Source organism: Xiphophorus hellerii, chromosome 16, assembly GCF_003331165.1.
Source record: "Xiphophorus hellerii strain 12219 chromosome 16, Xiphophorus_hellerii-4.1, whole genome shotgun sequence".
Classification (NCBI taxonomy): domain Eukaryota; kingdom Metazoa; phylum Chordata; class Actinopteri; order Cyprinodontiformes; family Poeciliidae; genus Xiphophorus; species Xiphophorus hellerii.
The window spans coordinates 18,775,444-18,794,297 of record NC_045687.1 but is presented as its reverse complement, the minus strand read 5'-3'; the positions used below and the strand labels follow the sequence as shown (position 1 = coordinate 18,794,297).

The window sequence follows — 18,854 nt, the reverse complement described above, 5'->3', positions numbered from 1 at the left end:
GCACTATAGGTCTGTATAACAATGTGATTTGACTCCCAAATAACTGCAATTAACACTTTTGGCACATGGCCTCTCACATTATTCAAGCTGTGATGAGAAAAGGGTGCTAAATATGTTCCGTTTATCATACATCATTCAATGACTCATCAAATAGAGAAGTAAGCTATAAAATATGTTGAATTCCTGTAAGCAGGACCTGAGGTGACTAAGTTCAATATCCTGTGATGTAGAAGGATGGTTGCGCATTAAAAGAGTCTGTTGTAACACTTGACGCCTACTGGGTCTTGACTTAAGAGAAGCAAAAGCAAAAGCAAGTGGTTTGGCATGCGAGCTAGCAGGTATTGGTAGAAACACGAAACGAAGGAGAGAGCATGCGGGAAACAGTAACTGCAGATAAAGCAGAATCCACAGGTGGAGTAGCACTGTTGCTATCCTGCAGCCAGAAGGTCATGGAGTTTGAATGTAGGGGGTCTGTGTGGGTACTCTGGTTTCCTCCCATATTCCAAGTTGTTGTTTGTCTCTGTGTGTTCCTGTGATGGATAAACACCAGCTTCCCCTGCGCAATAGTGCCTATCCATCCATTGTCTAGACCCTGGATAACTTCAAATCAAAGATGGAAGTGCCACAACATTCACCAGCTGAATAGAAGGGAAACTGAAAAGCATATTTTTGGACCGCAAGAGGAACAACCACTGGTCATCACACAGCTTCATTTATTACAGATACAGACCAGGCCTCTAGTGATGGACTCAGACCCGAACCTCCAGAGACACATAAAGACAGTCATAAATTCAGCCTTCTACCTGATGAACATTTCCAGGATTAATGGAATAATGCTCCAGCAAGATCTAGAGAAACTCATCCATGCGTTTATCTCTTGTCGCATTGATTACTGCTACAATGTCTTCACAGATCTGCCTAAAAAGTCAAACAAACAGCTGCAGCTGATCCAGAACACTGTCTGATCTTATTATTTTTCCTTACTTTGTTTAATATTTTTTGCTTGTTGTTTTATTTTCCTTCTACTCATATAAAGCACTATGATTTGCCTTGCTTTGGATAAGTGGGTCTAGTCAATGGCTGGGTGCGAAAAATATGTCCAAACAAGCCTTGTTCTATGTGAAAAGGTAATTGCCAAAAAAGCTTAAGTCACTGAACCATTCTTGGCATCTAAAACTACCATCAGATTTTATGATAGCAGTCTTTTGCATAGCTAACGAGGAATTATGGCACACTCTTGTTTACTGATGTCTTACTAATAGTCACATTGAAACACCTAAATAGATTTAGGTGTTGATTCCATAACTTTAATTTAGTTTTGTTTTATTTTTTAATTTTTTCAGAAGCTGACTTGCTGGTGTGCTTCAAATCAATCTTCTGCTGCATAACCAATGTGAGTTTGAGCCTAAGGTTGGACATTCACTTTGAGGATGTTCTTATGCGGAACAGAATTTGTGATTCCATCATTTAGCGCAAGCTGACCAGATCCTGAAACACCAAAGCATCACACTACCACCAACACGTCTAAATAGTTGTATGCCAAATGTAATGGAATTTCACATAAATGTGGTACATGTGATTCTTTTAAAACAACATTTTTATTCAATTTTTCCCCCTTCAACTAATTAAATGTACTCCCATAAAAACTTTGCATTTTTTTGCTTCAAAATTTACAGTGTGATAGTGCTGAGAAAGCACCCCTGAGGTGTTGTTTAATACAGAGGGAGTGCGTCAGCTGGAGCTGATTTTGGCAGTTTGTGCAAGACGGCAAAACTGACTTCAAACAGTTCCCTCAACCCTCTTTATCTTTCTGCTAAAGAATGGATCAGTTTCAGTGGTTTCAAACGAAACCACCTCCATTTGGCTGCTTTTACACATCACACTCTGAGCAATAAATATTCCTCTCAGTAGGCTGAGTTAGAGCTGGAACGCTTGTGGTCAATTTGACCTGTTTTAGTCAATCATGAGTTGCTGGAAAAATGAAGCAAAGGTTCAGAGTTGAACAAAATGCCAAAGAAGTAAAAAAAGAAAAGTAAAAAAGAAAAAGAGTCTAAATTTATTCTCCGTTGCAGGATGAACTCCATCATGGCAGTTTTCTTTTTTCTTTTTTCTTAAGGAGTTCCTCTCAATCACTTAGGGAAAATTTGTAAGTGTTTTTCAGGTTATTTCCCTTTCATATCAAAATGTAAAAAAATGCTATAGTGTTGAGTAGTGCTAATGTTGACACAAACTATAACACAGAGGTTCATTTTCATCTCATTTACAGTAGTTGTCACAAAAAATATAAGTTCAATCAAAAGACAAGTTGTTTGTGATTTTTAAAAATTTATTTCTTTTGGAAAGTTAAGTCTCTTCCATCACCAGGGCTGAATTTCCAAGGACATAGGAGCTGGTGTCCAGTCCACTGAGGAAAAATTATTTTAGTAATTCAAATTACAGTACATTAATAGGTAGCCCCAAACTGATGCATCGCATGTTTAATTTGTCCTCTAGCCTATAACTCAGTGTTCTTCAACAAATATTTGAATAGTGTTTTTATTCATAAAAGTCCTAAATTAATACAAAACTCACATGATTTGGGCCAATGAGTTTTATGTTAAGTGCAATGTTAGAAAAACACTCATTCATTAAAAACAAAACAAAAAAAATCTTTGGGCCCGGCCCCAAAAACGGTGGCCCTGTGCTACCACCTTGTAAGTCCTTTCTAAAGTCCGGCACAGTCCATGTGTTCACCTTACCACTTCATCACCCTGCTATTCATACTACCGTAATCTTTTGTCCTCCAACTCTCCAGTTTAAATAGGCTTCATTGAGTAATCGTTACTAAGCATGAACAGGTTATCTTCTTATTTCACCCTTTCAGTATAAAATAACAACTTCAGCACTGTAAAAAAAAAAGATCTTCACTTATTTCTTTGCAAAATTGTGCATGTTGTTCAAATAGTGGTTCAAATGGCTGCTTCTCTAGTCTCACAAGTCGGTGCAAACACACAAGTTTGCACATTATATTGAATTATTTTCATGCCAACCCTGACATTAAACTATCCATCCCTAACTGTTATCTTTACAATCTTGCTTTAAATGTAATTCACATCTTAGCCTTGAACCAAAACTCTAACCCTATCAATGACAATGCATCAGGACTTAGCTTTAGTCCCTTTAAGGATGGTCCGTCCAGAAAATGACATGAAAGGTCCTCAAAAGTCATATAAACAAGTAGACACACACACGTTTGTGTGACTGTCTTTGTGGGGACTTTCCATTGACTTCCATTCATTTCTACAGCCTAAAGCTTACCCTATTTCTAACCCTAACCAAAACTCAACTTACTCCTAAATCTAACCCCTGAACCAATAACAGCGTTTTCCCTTGTGGAGACCAGGCTTCGGTACCCACACGGAGCAGTCGGTCCCCGCAACGTAGTATATGTCAGGAAAATAGTCCCCACAAGGTATTACAAACAAACACGCACACACACACACACGCATGCGCACACACACACATGCAAAGCAGTACAGATGATTGCACATCCAAAGCAACGCTAGGCATGAATCACATGGACTCTGTGTGTGTTGTGGTGTTGAGGTAGGAAGCCGGACCTCGTTTTGTGGTTCCCCCTTCTTTTTCCATTTCAGTTGGCAGCTTTTTCAGTTTCTGGTAAATAATGCCTTTCTCTCTCTTTCACTGGATTATAGATGAGAAACAGAAACCTTTGCTTTGTTTAGTAATTCAGCTAAAAACCAGTGAAACTACTGTTAATACATTATGTGGGTTCATTACAGTCATACATTTAAAGCCATTTAACTGAATGGCTTTCAGTTAAATAGGTTTGTTGTACATAATGACCAGTGTAACATTTGGATGGCGAAAAGGGATTATATTTTGAAATATTAAAGCAGTATTTCAAATCATTTGACAGGCATGAGGGAGTGGATAATTATTTTAAGCATACTGCCATATTAGTAACAGTATTAGATGGAATTACCATCTCAATTTTAAAGACAAGAGTAAGAGAAACAGTAGTTTATCTCTGAATTCATGTGAGACAATGTAAACAGGGCTGGCCCAAGGTTGTATGGGACCTGTTGCACAATTGGTTATAAACAAAGTTAGATCCATTATCTGCATGCAAATTCAAGCATTTACAGGAGCCCTAAGAAGCAGCTTAGTTTGCTTATGCCTTGGGTCGGCTCTGAACGCGTGCGTAAATATTTGGTTAAGTGTAGGCGTTTGCTGTCAGTTCAACCAAGGTGAGGCACCCAGTGAAATATACATGATTACACAACCAACGGTTGTGTTTTCATGCATGTAGTTTGTGCAGTGACTGATATTGTATCATCCAAAACAAGCAACAAATCCAGCTCCTGTCCAGGGTTTATATTTAGACTTTATGGGATTAATTACTGCAAGGATCTAAAAGGGGGGAAAAAACCCCTTCAACAAACAGGATGATTGTTTCTTTTAATAACAAGCCTTTCCCACAAAGACAATAATCTGATTATTACTTTCTTACCGCAACTAACCCAAAAATTGAAGCTCTGGTGACAATTTAACGATGTAACTTCCTGTACCTAGATTTAAAAACCCGGCCTGCGGTTCATGAAAAGAAAAATGCGACAGAATGTTCTCCGAGCTGTTGAGCAACCGAAAAACAGATTCCCTAAATAAAAAAAACAAGCAAGCATGAAAAGTTTCCAGGTGTTAAATTTTAAAGGTCATTAAAAGCTTTATTAAAAACATAAAAGTGTGTGTTTCTGAATTTTTGTATTTTATTTTGAATGCTTACCTCAAGTCCGATTAAAGACATTTTCTCAACTATATCTTGGACAGGTTTATTTTTTCTATAAAAGACGCACCACACAAGGAGGAACTAAATAAACACTGCATAGCAACGGAGGAGAAAAAGAGAAATAAACAACTGAATTTCTCACCTTGGTTTTGTGTCCTTTTGGTCAACAAAGATGATAAAACCGCTGCAAAGGTGCAACAAAACAGAGCAACAGGTGTTATGTTTCTTTAGACACCCGGCAAACATTACATCAAGTTTCAGGCCAAAAACAAAGTCCCCCCAATACTGCTTATATTTAGAGAACACAAAAACAAGAGAAGGTTAAAAATGCTCATCTTAACAGGATTACAAGAAAGCCACTTTATATTTAACACCACAGCTACAAACTTTTAAAAACTACCGCATGCTATAGAAACGTAGCACCTTGCAAAATAACTTGGAACATTTTCAGGTTTTACTTTTCAAGTTACAAACTAAACAGGATTTTATTTGGTAGAGCGAAACGTTTCTCCTTTAAAAATCAGAAGTGTGTTCAGCCCCTCCTGAGTTTGTACTACGCTAGGAAATTTGTTGTACCTTTTAAGGAATTGCAGTTTTATTTCCATTTGTAGATTTTTAAATAAAGAAAACTTTTGCAAAGAGAATGATTTTTTTTTCCTATGGAAAACTTAGAAAAAATTATGTAAAAACAGCAGTTTCCATCTTAGTGACAATAAAAATAGATCTAAAATATATATATATTACTGGTGGATTGGGTGTCATTCTGTTATGAGAATAAATTAAATGCAGTTATTCTGAGAAAAGAAAAAGGTGAAACTGTCAGGTTGCTGTTTAAACACATTTCTGGATGTATAGGTGAAATTCAAGATTCTGTTCCTTGTTATTCATGATGCAGTTTGTTCACCAACTTTCTCTAACCTTCACAAAAAATATACTTTTTTTTGCTAAAAATTATGTATTTTCCACCCACTACTAAAATCCGATTAAGATAAATTAAATTTAGTGGGTTTTGCATTACAAAATGTTTTAGCAAGGTTCTGTAGGTCAAATAAAATCCAAAAGATCTCCATTCACTTTATAGCAAACATCCCAGAAAGACATTTGATTCTTTCATTTCGCTTTATTTGACAATTTTTAGATCATTTATTTCCTTTTCTTACAATAACCACATACAATGTTTATCAACTAGCTAAAATAATATAAAACATTACTTCCACAGTTTATTTATATTATGTACATGCACTCATATTTGGAGGCCCACAGAAAAGACAAAGTCAGGCCTTAGTTTATTCACAAGTGCACTTGCTTCAGTCCATCTTTGCTGCAGAGAGAGGCCGTTCCAACAAGGATCCTTCGGCTCCCGGGAGCCGGTTCGGACTTGTCTTTCGTAGACATGGAAGCATTGTTGGTTTAAAAATGACCGAATGAAAGTGGCCGACGACTAACGGTCACCGCTTTGCTTTTCATTTGTTTTTTTGTTTGTTTCCCTCCCCACAATGGAGCTTATCTACAGGAAGCTACAGTATCTTGGAAGGGGACGACACACCGAAAACAAATGACTTCATCACTTTCAGCTGGATTCACAATGAGAATCTGCACACCAAGTGTCTTAAACTGGAAAAACAGAGGAGTGTGTGGAGAAAAGACTCGTGCCCGCTCTGCTTTTTCTTCTTCCTGAGCCAAGATATACTGATATACTTCCTTCTCTGCCGATTTCATGACAAGCATCAGGATTGTCTTTTTCTTTTGACTCCGACCTCACTGGCGTGTATAATTTCTAGCCTTATCTCCAGCTGTAGGCACACTAATGGACACATAAGCACACTACGTCTGAGCACTGATGGTTGGGTGAAGGTACACCGTGTGAAACGTCCTCCTTTACTGCAAAACAAAACAACTGAGGATTTCAGAGGATTTAGAGGTGGATTCTTATTTGTACAGCTTGACGAAATGAGTGAGCTGAGCACTTACGCCAACGCTAATGCATTTAAAATGCAAAAATATTTATTACATGTACAATCATTTGTGTTTTTGTAGTTTGAAAAGGGATAAAGGAAAAAAAAAAGCAAAAGATGCTTTGCATTTCACTTGTGGGACAGTGTAATAATACTTTAAACAGATTCTTAATGGAGTGGTCCTTCAGGTGCTTCCTGTCGCCTCCGGCTGATCCACCCATCTATGTGGGGGCAAACTTCCTGGCTTGTGCCCTGACCCGCTTCTCATAGTCCATCCTGTTCTGACTGAAACACAAAAACACAAATTGGGCTTGAGAGATATTAAAAAAAAAAAAAAAAAAACATGTATAATTGCGATTAATTCAGATTTTTCTCCCAGTTTTCTTTGCTTTCCTTTATTTTCCCGAGGGTATAGAGTTGAGGAGGCATGGACAAATTCAAACTTAAGCACCTCATATTTTGGTTTTCAATTCTCAATGTTGCATGTTTCACAAATGATACACGTCTGTAAGAAGAAATGTTCAAATGTAGGAAACCATACACTTCCAAAACGACTGACTTCCACTCTCCTAATGAGTATTATTGACAGTGGCGATCGTCCTGCAGCGGGCCGACTCAGACACTCACCAGTAAATCGTGTAGGCCTCTGCTTGTGCCGGGTCCTGAATGTTCGGCTCATTCAGTAGCTCCTGGACGCCCAGCAGAATCTAAACAGAAAATGTTCTGTTTACATCATTACATCCCCAAAAAAATAAATAAATAAAAAACTTCCTTTTTTTTTTTTAAATTTATGAAATGATCACACACATTGATGGCAGGAAGCAGTAAAAACGTTAGTGTGATTTTTAAACTGAGGGGATTTCCATCCTTAGTTGCATTAGCGTAGCCTTCTTCTTAGCTTACCGTCTCATTTGCCCAATAACTGAATATAATATGTGATTTGAAGTCGTAGATTATTTTCAATCTGTTAACCTCTTAAAATTGTTATTATTGTTTTATGTTAATTACTTGTAGTTTGTTCATTGCTCATCTTGTTATTACCGTCACAAAGGAACTTCCCAGCTTGAAATAAACTACTTGCACAACCACACATGCTTCCTTTAAAATACATGTTCTAACTAAAGATTGCATGAATTTAAAAAAATAAAAAAAAGTCTAAATAGCTTTTTACTTTGGCAAAAAAGGCAACTAGAGTAGCTGGTTGTCAGTAGAAGAAAAAGCAGAGAAGCAGCTCTGTTATGCAACTTTTTCCACTTAATTTAACCTTATTTGCACCATGTTGCCGTAGCAGCCAGACTGATGCAACCCACCGTGCCAGATATGCCCAACAGACTTTTTCTACGAGTGGATAGATAATGCAACATGCGGCGTTTGTAGGGTGGAAAGTTGAACGAGTTTTCTAGGACAGAAGTCGGACCGTGTTGCATCGTCTCTGCTTTCTCTGCACTGCTTTTTGTTTTGGCTCGACGTCAGTAAACGGTATCAAAAAGCATCAAGTGGGCCCGTCTTTATTTAAGCATTCTGACATGACGCGAAGCAGATTTGAATCATTTTATGCTCATACAGGAACATGTTTGTTTTCTGCACAAAGTGAAATATGTAAAATAAATCTCTTTTGTGGTTAATAATGTTTATTTGGATTTGTTCACTCGGTTCGTAGTGGATCAGGCGGCGCCGCGTGGCTCCGTGGTGAAGCAGGCGCGTCATACCGTAAGCTGAGGCTACAGTCGTTCGATTTCTCCTCCCTCTCTCTTTTCCTGTCACGCTACTAATGAATCAAAGCCACAAACACAAATAAATCTTTTTTTTTTTTTCCCAAAGACACCAAATTGCTAATTTGATTAATAAAATCTATAAATACAAAAAAGTACTGTAATCTTTTGTCCAATTTGCCAGGAGCTAAGTAACGCTAAGAATAAAAACATTTAGTCAACTAAAGGAAGTTGCAACAGTCCAAACCTGCTTGATGGTGATGGCCGGCCGCCAGTCTTTGTCCTCCTCTAGGATGGACAGACACACGGTGCCTGATGGGTAGACGTTGGGGTGGAATATCGGCGGCTCGAACTTACCTAAAGAAACAGCAACAAATTTTTAAAAATGAGTAGGCCTGTCACGATAAACTTTGCTGGACGATAAAATGTTCCAGAAGTTATTGCAATGAACGAAAACGTTGTTTTGAGACCATTTTTAAGCAATATGATGGTAATAGCAAAATAATAATGCAAGAGCACATTCTTAAAGATCAATAAACTTTAAATCTAATGAACATTTGACACGGGAACTGGAAGGCATTTTAAATACTCAAAATAAACAAAACGACAAATAAAATGAATTTTGAAGACTTTGTAACCAAAGCTGTCATTCAAAAAAAGGGCCTAGTTGAGACCAATGCACCAAACTGAAAGCTTTTATCATCCAATTTTTGGTAGAAAGACAGAAAAAAAAGAGAAATGTTAAATTATGCCAATGGAAATAATTGAGTTTTAATTCATCATGCAACTAATTGACTTATTGATTATTGTGACAGAGCTGAAAATGAGTTCAAAATCCTAAAGTCCTGAAAGAAACTCACAAAACTGACGTAGTATCACAGCATTACCCAGCCATCAATGAGCGACTCACACAATGTCTCTAAAACACAAGTAGATCTGCGTCAACTTGAGCACCGAGCCTTGCAAAAATCCTTCAACTTTACAAACTTTTCCCGTTACAACCGCAATGGGTTTCACAAGAGACACCAGCACAAATTAGCAGTTGATTGCGAAGCACATATTATCTTCCTTCCAGGTGAAAATCCGATTAGAAATCCCATTAAAATGCGTGGAAGGAAATCTGGAAAAGTTTAAGAGGTCTGAATTCTTCAGCAGAGAGCTGCACTTCTTCTAAATAAGACACGCATCCTCCAACTATTAAAATGTGCTTCATATTTCTCACGGCCACCCGACTCTATGAGGCATATTGCACGTATGCAACATTTTTAAAAAAAAATTTAAAATGCATTTCACACGCAGGCAACGTGTTGTAGGACAACTACAGCCACCACAATGCAACTCTGGAAACTGATCCCTTAATAAAAATATTTTCTAGATTCTCATTAACCAAACTCTATGCTGTAGTGATAACATCTAAAACCACGAGGTTCAGTCAACCTGCGTGGTTTGCACCAGGTAGTGCAACAGTTAAACTTTATACACAGGTTTTTGTGGCCAGCACTATTATTTCCTGAGCTCTTCCTGCTTCCTTTTTAAATAGCTGGCTGTTTGTGCTCTTTAGCGTGACATTAACGATGCACGAAGATGCTAGAAGAGAGCGACTCACATTTGGGCGGAGAGGACGGGTAGTCGTCTTTGAACAGCATTCGGAGCTTGTAGAGTCCTCCCTCCCACAAGGTCTAAGGGATGAAAGGGGAAGCAGAGGAGTTTCTGAATGAACTGAGTAATTCATCAAATGTTATGGCTTTTAAACTCTGAATCTCACTTCATGTCCAAAGCTGGAGTCCAGCAAAGAAGCATCGACTTTTAAAATGCAAAACTGAGTGGGAAGAAGTTAAAGATTTCTAATTTTGGACACAGATGTGAAAGAATGTGTGTTTGCTAAATATTTAAAGGTGACCCACTAAGCTTCCTTGAACAGATTAGGGTAGGTCTATGGTCTATACATGTTCATTATTTTATTTTTTTGCACAAAATTATCCTTAGATAATGAGAGTTTAGTCTGGTCAGTTCTGCCTATTTTGAGGTCCTGGTTTAGGGCGTCTCGTCACTTTAAATCCAAATAAGCTACTGCTGGCCACGCCCCACTACTCAATATTTACACTCGCATGTGATATTTACACTCGCACTCGCATGTACAACTGTACATCTTTGAAAAGCAGAAATGGAGCCTCCTGCAAAACCAACAAGAATGCAGCAAGTGGTTCCTGGATGTTTAGCCCACAATACTTGTCTTTTCCAGCAGCCGTTGTACAAAGCATACAGCGGTTAAACCTATTGACCAAATGTCCTGGAGCTCAGCTTGGGTTGCTAGGTAACAGGTTGAGCTTTGCTGGGGTTGCTAGGTGAGGAGTAGTGTCCACTGATTTGTGATGCTACAATCGGGAGGTTTTTGAAACGGCTTGTTTTCCAGACACCAAAAAACATTAACCTATTGCTAAAAAACAGCCGAGTGTTTTTTGTTTTGTTTTTTTTAAGCGCTTCGGTTGTTTTTAGGAGGAGTAGAAACCCAAATTGAAGTACAAAAACTTTCAAAAGGTGAATTTCGCATAAGAGGTTCACTTTAAATGCAGCTACACAAAAGCAGGGAAGCACTGTGTGCCGTGGATGTATATTGCCAAGAGCTATTCTACATTTTGTCATTATAATTACAAACCTGATGGTGTTTTGTCTGATAGATCAACACAAATGTTGTGGGATAGCATGTTCATGGCGATGTGAAGTGATAAGTTTGGAGGCTAAAAGTCTAACTTTAGTCATACGCTTATTTAACTGGTGGCAAAATGCAAACAGAACATCTAATGGCTTTCTTTCATCAATATCTCTCTTCCATAAAAGGCCAGATTTGAGGAGTGCCACTATTTGCCCTGTCAACAGAAATGCATGTCATGTTTTTCACATTCTTTCTTGTAAAATAAATAAATAAAAGCATGCATACTTGACATCCCAGTGCACAATGCTGTGCCACTTCGTGTTGATCCATCACACGAACTCCCAACAAAAACGTGTGGTAGCAACAGTGCTCTCTACTGCAAAAACACAAACTCTTACCAGATCATTTTGGTCTGTTTGCAAGTGCAAATATCTTTGCAGTGTGAACACTTTGCCAGACAGCGCATGTAAAGAACTGACAGAAATAAATGTGGAAAACTTTGTCTTAAATATCACCGTACCCCTTTCTTTCCAGGGATGGCACACTCCCAGTTCATTAGATTCATGGTTCCATCTGGATTCTTAGTGGGCACGGCAACAAAACCCTGTTGGTTTAGAGGAAACAAGTAATAAATGTGATTTTCTTTTTTTTTTTTAAGTTTTCATTAGGAGACATCGCCCTGTAGAGACGGTATTTTAGGATAAAAGCGTGTTGCTGCTTACAAATGGGTGGTCTTTCCTCCAGGCTTTGCGCTCCTGGGACAGCCTGCTGAGAGCAATGCCAGACATGATTGCTCATCAACGCCACCTGGTGGAAGAATCAAAACACAACACTACTGCTCATTTCCATGAAAAAGTTATTCCCCCATTAAATGCCCGTTTGTGGTGCATCTCTACAGGTAGCGATACAAACTCGCTTAATTTTGAATTCTAAGAATTATAATTTGTTAACAAGACAGTAGAAATAAACGAGCTAGCATCTTCCTTACTCGTCACAGAACCGAAACTACAATGTCCGCTAGCGGCACACAACAAACAGCGGTGTTTTTTTACTTTATCACATCATTTCAATAAACTTACGTCGTATTTTTTATGAGGGAATATCACAGAAGATCTTAGGCAGGTGGTAGGCGCAGATTGTTCGCTGAAGTGATGCTAACGTTAGCTCCGTAGTAAGAGAAACGGAAAGATAAACAACACAACGCCTAAAAACGCACCAACGGCGCAACTTAGAGCACAAAAAGCCGAGCCGAATAAAACTTCTCTTTTAATAACAAAACTCTAATAGCTTATATAACACCTAGCAACAAAATGATGGTCTACTTTTTTAAGAATAGTTAAAACAATGTAGCACTAAAACCCGTTTTTAAAAGCTAGCCTTCAGCAAGAAAGGACCCCAATTTGTTTATTTCGTAAGGACCTTCAGGCAGTGATTAGGTCGCATGGTCCGCCATCTTGTTTGTAGTTCTTTTTCTTCTTTCGCACTCAGTTGAAATGTAAAATATAGAATTTACAACGTGACAAATAAAATTTCTACAATCCTCCCAAGATTAATTTTTTTTTTTGTAAAAAGAAAAAATATTAATATCTCTTTTGAAAAGATTAAAAGTGTGGCAAGAGTTTACAGCTGAAAAAATCCACTTGTAACAAGATCAATCAAGTACACATTTCTGTTATGTCCTTAAAAAGTAAAATATTTTAAAGATCTATAACCACAACACCCTTACCAAATGAATCTAAGAAATATAATACAAGCCACTTCTGTAACTTCCTCTATCGATGATAGATTGTACAATGAATGATGTACAATGAGATATTTCTGGAAAGAAAGAATTTGCAGCTCCCCAGAGGAAAATCTTCTCATTCTTGTGAATGAGAAGGTTTCAAACATAATAGGTCCTGGGAATGGGAACAGACAAGTTCCCCTGGTGATACTTTGAATTATGCTTTGGGATCAACTACCTAAACAGTTTCTGAATAAAACAAAACAAAACAAAACAAAAACAAAACAATATTTAAATACATTTATAAAAATGTATTCTTATTAACACATCACATAAAAATTAGTTATACTTTAATGGCTTTGAGCTACGAAAACATTCTGCAGCAGAGCGTTTGAGAATCAGCTTATCTGTATGAAATCAAGCATATTTGCTGTTTTTCTTCACTCCACCATGATTCCTACTTATTCTGATCTGCTTACATTCATTCCAGCACAACACAGAACCACATCAATGGGAGCTACAGAGAACAATTTCACACATTATTTCACATTACTTTGAGAGAAGCATTATAGTAAGAACATTTTTTAAAAATACTTCATGGTGAAGTAAATTGTACCGAGTGACTCTTGACACAGCAGCATTAGTTGTGAATTAAGACTTTAAACACTGATGGATGGGAAAGCCTGCGTCATTTTGTTCGACGTTCCCCATAGAAATACCTGTATATATTTTTCTGTTTGCATGTTGAAACCAGATATTTACATACACCGCATAGGACAATAACTTCTTTACAACTTTCCTGTTTAAAGTCAGCCGGAATTACCCAAAGTATTTAGTCTTGTCAAATTCCAGACTAATGCTTTCTTCAAATGTAAAAAAAAACAATTGTTTTTTTTTAAATTACGCATCTTTATGTCATTGGTAAAACCAAAGTATGAAAGTGGTAGCATCGCGTTGCAGGATAGATTAGTCCACTTCACTGAGCAGAAAAAAATGATGTGGAAAATCAAAAGTCATATTTCAAAGAATTAGTTAGGAAGATAAAGCTAAGACAAAAAAAAAAAGAGAGAGTTTTCATAATTTAAAACGACTGTAGGCAAACAGTCGATTGCAAAGCGGGTTGCGTACAACAAAGTTAATGTTTTGGCGTGGACTATCACGTTGCCCTCATATCAGTATCACAGAAAATTTCTGAGCAGAGAGCAAAAGGTGTGTGTCATCCCTTTCATAGCATGTAATAAACCAAATACTGTACTTTCTGTTGCTTTTCTTCTGGTCCCTCTTCCATAAAAACCAACTTTATAAAGTACACAGCTATAAAGTACCGGGCTCAAGCCCTGTAAACCTTTCAGCGCTTGAGCTATTTCAATGAAGAGATTAAATTATACACAGATAAACTATTTACCATCACATAAATCCCAATTAGTTTGAAGTTTGTGATTCTAGCATGCTCACAACAGAATGTATTGCTATAAAGTCAGATAAAGAAGGCCAGCAGTAGTAATGTGAATGTGTGATCATCAGTCTTGATCAATGGTAGATTCATTCGGATTCTGTCGAGTCCTTAAATACAGCAAAATAATATTCAAATCTTTTGAGGTAGAAAAAAAAAAACCCTACAAAGTTAGGTCTTGCTTTTTTAAATAAGAAACATTCTGCTAAAAATGACATCACTGCAAAGACAGGTTTAGTTTTAAGACGTTGCTGGAGGAATCTAATAAATGTACGGTAAACATAATGTTTCTCTTAGGCTCATTCGTTGAGGTACAAAGAATTATATCTGGGAAGAAATAATCTGCAGCTGCCTAGAGGAGCATCATGTGATAAGAAACAGGATTTGAGTACAAAAAAAAAAAGAAGTTATAAACAAAACGGATCATGTGAATGGAAAGAGCCTCATTTTACTAGACAGTAAGAAAAAAAAAACACATGATGCTGTGTGATTTGTACAGATGGCACAAAGCCGTGGCACGTCCTCATAATCAGCCGCCTCTTTGCTCAGGTTGGCGTTTTAATTGGTCGGACGATTAATGCATCACTTTCACTGCGCAGTCACATGATTACAAAAGTGAGCTTATACCTTTTTTTAAAATGTACTAGAGGCAGTCACTTGAAGAAAATCACATACAATGTGGTAATTCCTTTAATGCTATGATCTACAATTGAAATGCATAGAGTTCTGCAACAGAACCCTCGACATTTACAGGTTAGCATAATTTCTCATTGAATCATTACATTAATAGCAGTATAGCAACAAAACAGAGATCGTAGCACCGTAAGACGCATGCAGATTTAAGGCACTTTGGCAGTTCGGTTTTCACATTATTGAGCAATGATACACGTTGAAACACATTATTTAACATGAATCATTTCTTTAATTTTATATTAGACCACAAAATAAAAGCTAGATTATATTTGCATAGCACAGTGTGAGATTCTCTGAAATGATTTCTTCTGCAACTCTTAAAATCTGCATCTTTCTGTAAGTTAGTCAGGATTCATCAGAGCCTTTCATGTGCTCATCCCAGCATAAACCTCGTAATACAAGGCTAGCATTTTAAGCTTCTCCGCAGCCAAACGTTGCTTCCATCCTCAAAAAGAGGCCTGTTCGTGATTGCACCTGGCTATCACTCCTTCTTTCCCTCCCCCTCTGAGACGATGAACTCTGGAGGAGCCCTTTTGAAAAATTCTCCCCAGGACCCGTCATAAAGACCAACCCCAGAGTAGCCAAGCCGGTGGGCAGCCAGGATCACGTGACAAGCCGTGACTCCAGAACCGCAGGAGGCCCAGAGAGGCTTCTCCAGGTCCACCCCGGACTCCTGGAAGAGCTTGGTCAGATTCTCGGGGCTGTGGTGCTTTCCAGAGGAATCCAGGAAAGACGTGAAGGGGATGTTTATGGTTTCGGGGAAATGTCCAGGGAGAATATCTGAGCAGGGAAGACAGAGAAGTAAGAAAATGTTCCCCGGTAAATGGTGTTATTCACAAAAAGGCATCGAATACCGAAATGTTGGCATCATCGCTTTAAAAATACCATTTAAAAACCCTGTGATACCAATCCAGCCTGGGCTGCAACACAAATGTATCGTTACTGTAGTATTTACAATATCCCAAAGATCTGGGACTGCTGGGTCTACATTAAATATTACATTTTTACATAAATATGCAAAACAGGTTTGTTTGTTTTAATAAAACCATAATGTTGTGATTTAAATAATTTAGAAGCTTTTGTTCCAGTAAACGGAAATGTTATCACGATCTGGGGTTTATGTTTGCAATGAGCACAAAAGTATGTTTATTTAACGCAAGTCTTAACGAAGGTTATTGTATAATCCACATTGTGGTGCCCTACATCCAGCACAACTTAGATATTTAGAGCAAGCAAATGTCTGCTAACGGTTATCCTTCTCCTTGGTTTTCCACTTTAGTCATTTAAATTTATGGCTTTTGTGACATGTAAAATATTTACATTATCTATATCATCTCCTTTCCTGTCTAAATTGTAAAGGAAGTAGGCCTTGTGTGTTTTAAATGACCTTAAGCTTGACCTGTATCCTGTAATCTTTAACGAGCAGCCTGTTCACTGGCGTTCATGAAAAGTTTAGTTGTTTTCCTCACCTTCTCTGGGTTCTGGGTCCGTACCCCGGAACCTGCCAGCAGACCTGGAGTCCACCACCTGGACCTGCTTGGTCTTGATGTTCTGCAGCACATCTTCGTAGCTCTTCACCCAGGACTGGTTCAGGCTCGCCTGGAAGTCTCTCTTCTCCGGCTTGGTGTAGTCGGAGGTCACCGGGTGACCGTCAGCGACCCAGTTCTTGAAGCCCCCGTCCAACACCGACACCGAGCTGTGTCCGAACACCCGGAACGTCCACCACAGACGGGGCGCGGTGTACGAGCCGAAGTCGCTGGTGTCGTAGACGACGACGTGGGTGTCGTTCCCGATGCCGAGGTCACTGACATACCGGGAGAAGTCGCTGGGAGTCGGCAGCATGTGGTCGTACGGGGAGCTCTGATCGCAGCATTCATCTATGTCGAAAAACGACGCTCCCGGTATGTGTTTCTGGTTAAACTCCTCTCTGGTGTCCCGCTTGGTTTTTGGCAAGTACCAGGACCCGTCCAGAATACGGAGTTTTGGACCGACGAGTTTGTTTTGGATGGCATCCGCCAGCCACTGAGCGGAGACCACGGCAGGAGTGGGATCCGCCGCCATGTTGGAGAGGTCAAAACAGACGTGTGTTCTTCTTCTTGGATTTACTGGCGGTTGGCAACAAACGTTTAGTAGCATTACCGCCACTTACTGGTATAGAGTGTGGTTCGTGATGGTCTATCTACAAAAAATGAATATATATATATATATATATATATATATATATATATATATATATATATATATATATATATACATATGAATATATATATATATATATATATATATATATATATATATATATATATATATGCTGTGGAATTTGATTTGCTGTTTGTTCACTCTTTCTTGTTTTCTGTTCCTTCACATTTTTAACTGCTTTTGCATTGCTTATGTTTTTAGTCATTTTGATCTGTATGATTTCTTTTGCCTTCTTCCTTACTTCACATCCTCCATACGCAACTCTCTGTTGCCCTCCACAGTTGCCACATTTTTCTTGTACTTCTTCTTTACATTCTTCTAACCTGTGATCCTCACCACATTTCGGACATCTCTGCTTCCCTTTACAAACTGCTGCTATGCGTCCAAACCTTTGACATTTGAAACAACAAAGTGGTGGAGGGATATAAGGTCTGACCTGAAAACTGAGATAACCTATTTTGATGTTTTGTGGCAACTCTTTTTCTTCAAATTCAATGAGGATTGACAAACTTCCTACTTTTTCTTCATTTATTGTTTTTGACAATCTCTTCAAGTTATTCACTTTTGCACCTACCATAAATGGTGCCATAAATGCCATAAATCACTCCTCTATTTTTTTATTTTCTCCCATGATTTTTTTCTCCAACACAGTTTTTTTTTTTTTTTTTACAGATATTGTCCACATTTAAAGCCTTATTCTTTTGTTCTTCATTTTTACAAACTACCAATAGGTCTCCATCTCAAAATCTTTACCATTTCAACATCTCCAATTTTCTTTTTTATTTCTCTTGACACCACAATGTGGCTGATGTTATCCTGTTCTTCCTCATTCTTAAGTTTTAATATTATTTTAAATTCCTCCCTCACAACTTTCCTCCTAACTATCCTTTTTTCTTCTGAATTACTTCCTTCCAGTTCTCGTTTACTACCTTGAATATTACCAATCCCTTTTGGTTCATCTATTTTATTTCTTCCACGTCCTCTTCCTCTTCCTCTCCCGTCGGCGTCCACCCTTCAAAATCCATGTCTTCCTCATTTTCTATATCCATTTCCAACGGAACCATTCACATACCAGTTTATGCCCAAATCCGCCTTTTCTAAATCCAATGTATTTCTATGTGTTTTGTTTTTCCCGCGCCGCTCCAAGTCCTCTTCCAAAATGGCTCCAGGCGTGTTTAATGTCAGCTGGGCTTCCTCAGCGTGTTTAATTTTCATTTATTTATTTATGTGATCCATAACTCTCCCTAATGTCTCAGTTATTTATGGGATGCCACAGGGCTGAGTGCTTGGTCCAATACTGTTTATATTTTTCCACTTGGTAATATGGGGAGCATGTTGTTGCGAAATGGTTGTTTTGCTCAAATGACATTGAAAAATGAAACAGTTTGACGAAAGCAGTCGCCACAGAGTCAGTTTCTTTCATGAGGATGTCACTCTGATAAACATAGTGAACACTTTATGTTCTAAGCAGTCAGCCACTCTGCTGTGAACAAAATATGCAAATTTGCACTACCTGCCTTTTTTATTGGCCGTACATGCTGTTCATTTTATCCTATATTTTGTTTCCTCTTTAGTTTATATATTTGTAATGTCTGTATGATGTGAACGTGTGAAGCCAAGTCAAACTCCTTGTGTGTGAACATAATTTCGCCCTATAAAATTGGTTCTGATTCCTTC

The 18,854-nt window shown here is 38.1% G+C and overlaps 2 protein-coding genes across 2 annotated transcripts; both read right to left on the bottom strand.

Annotated features, from left to right (window-relative positions):
- Window positions 1–5,892: 5,892 nt before the first annotated feature.
- Window positions 5,893–12,514, bottom strand: LOC116735887 (SUMO-conjugating enzyme UBC9-like). The gene is made up of 7 exons (XM_032588044.1): window positions 12,189–12,514; window positions 11,832–11,916; window positions 11,630–11,713; window positions 10,063–10,135; window positions 8,704–8,813; window positions 7,372–7,451; window positions 5,893–7,029 (listed from the first exon to the last, which is right to left on the bottom strand). The coding sequence occupies exons 2-7, from the start codon at window positions 11,895–11,897 to the stop codon at window positions 6,966–6,968; spliced, it is 477 nt and encodes a 158-aa protein (XP_032443935.1). The 5' UTR covers window positions 11,898–11,916; window positions 12,189–12,514; the 3' UTR covers window positions 5,893–6,965.
- Window positions 12,515–14,957: 2,443 nt separating this feature from the next.
- On the bottom strand, window positions 14,958–17,070 carry LOC116735872 (3-mercaptopyruvate sulfurtransferase-like). Its single transcript, XM_032588016.1, has 2 exons — window positions 16,448–17,070; window positions 14,958–15,758 (listed from the first exon to the last, which is right to left on the bottom strand). The coding sequence occupies exons 1-2, from the start codon at window positions 17,037–17,039 to the stop codon at window positions 15,460–15,462; spliced, it is 891 nt and encodes a 296-aa protein (XP_032443907.1). The 5' UTR covers window positions 17,040–17,070; the 3' UTR covers window positions 14,958–15,459.
- Window positions 17,071–18,854: the final 1,784 nt, after the last annotated feature.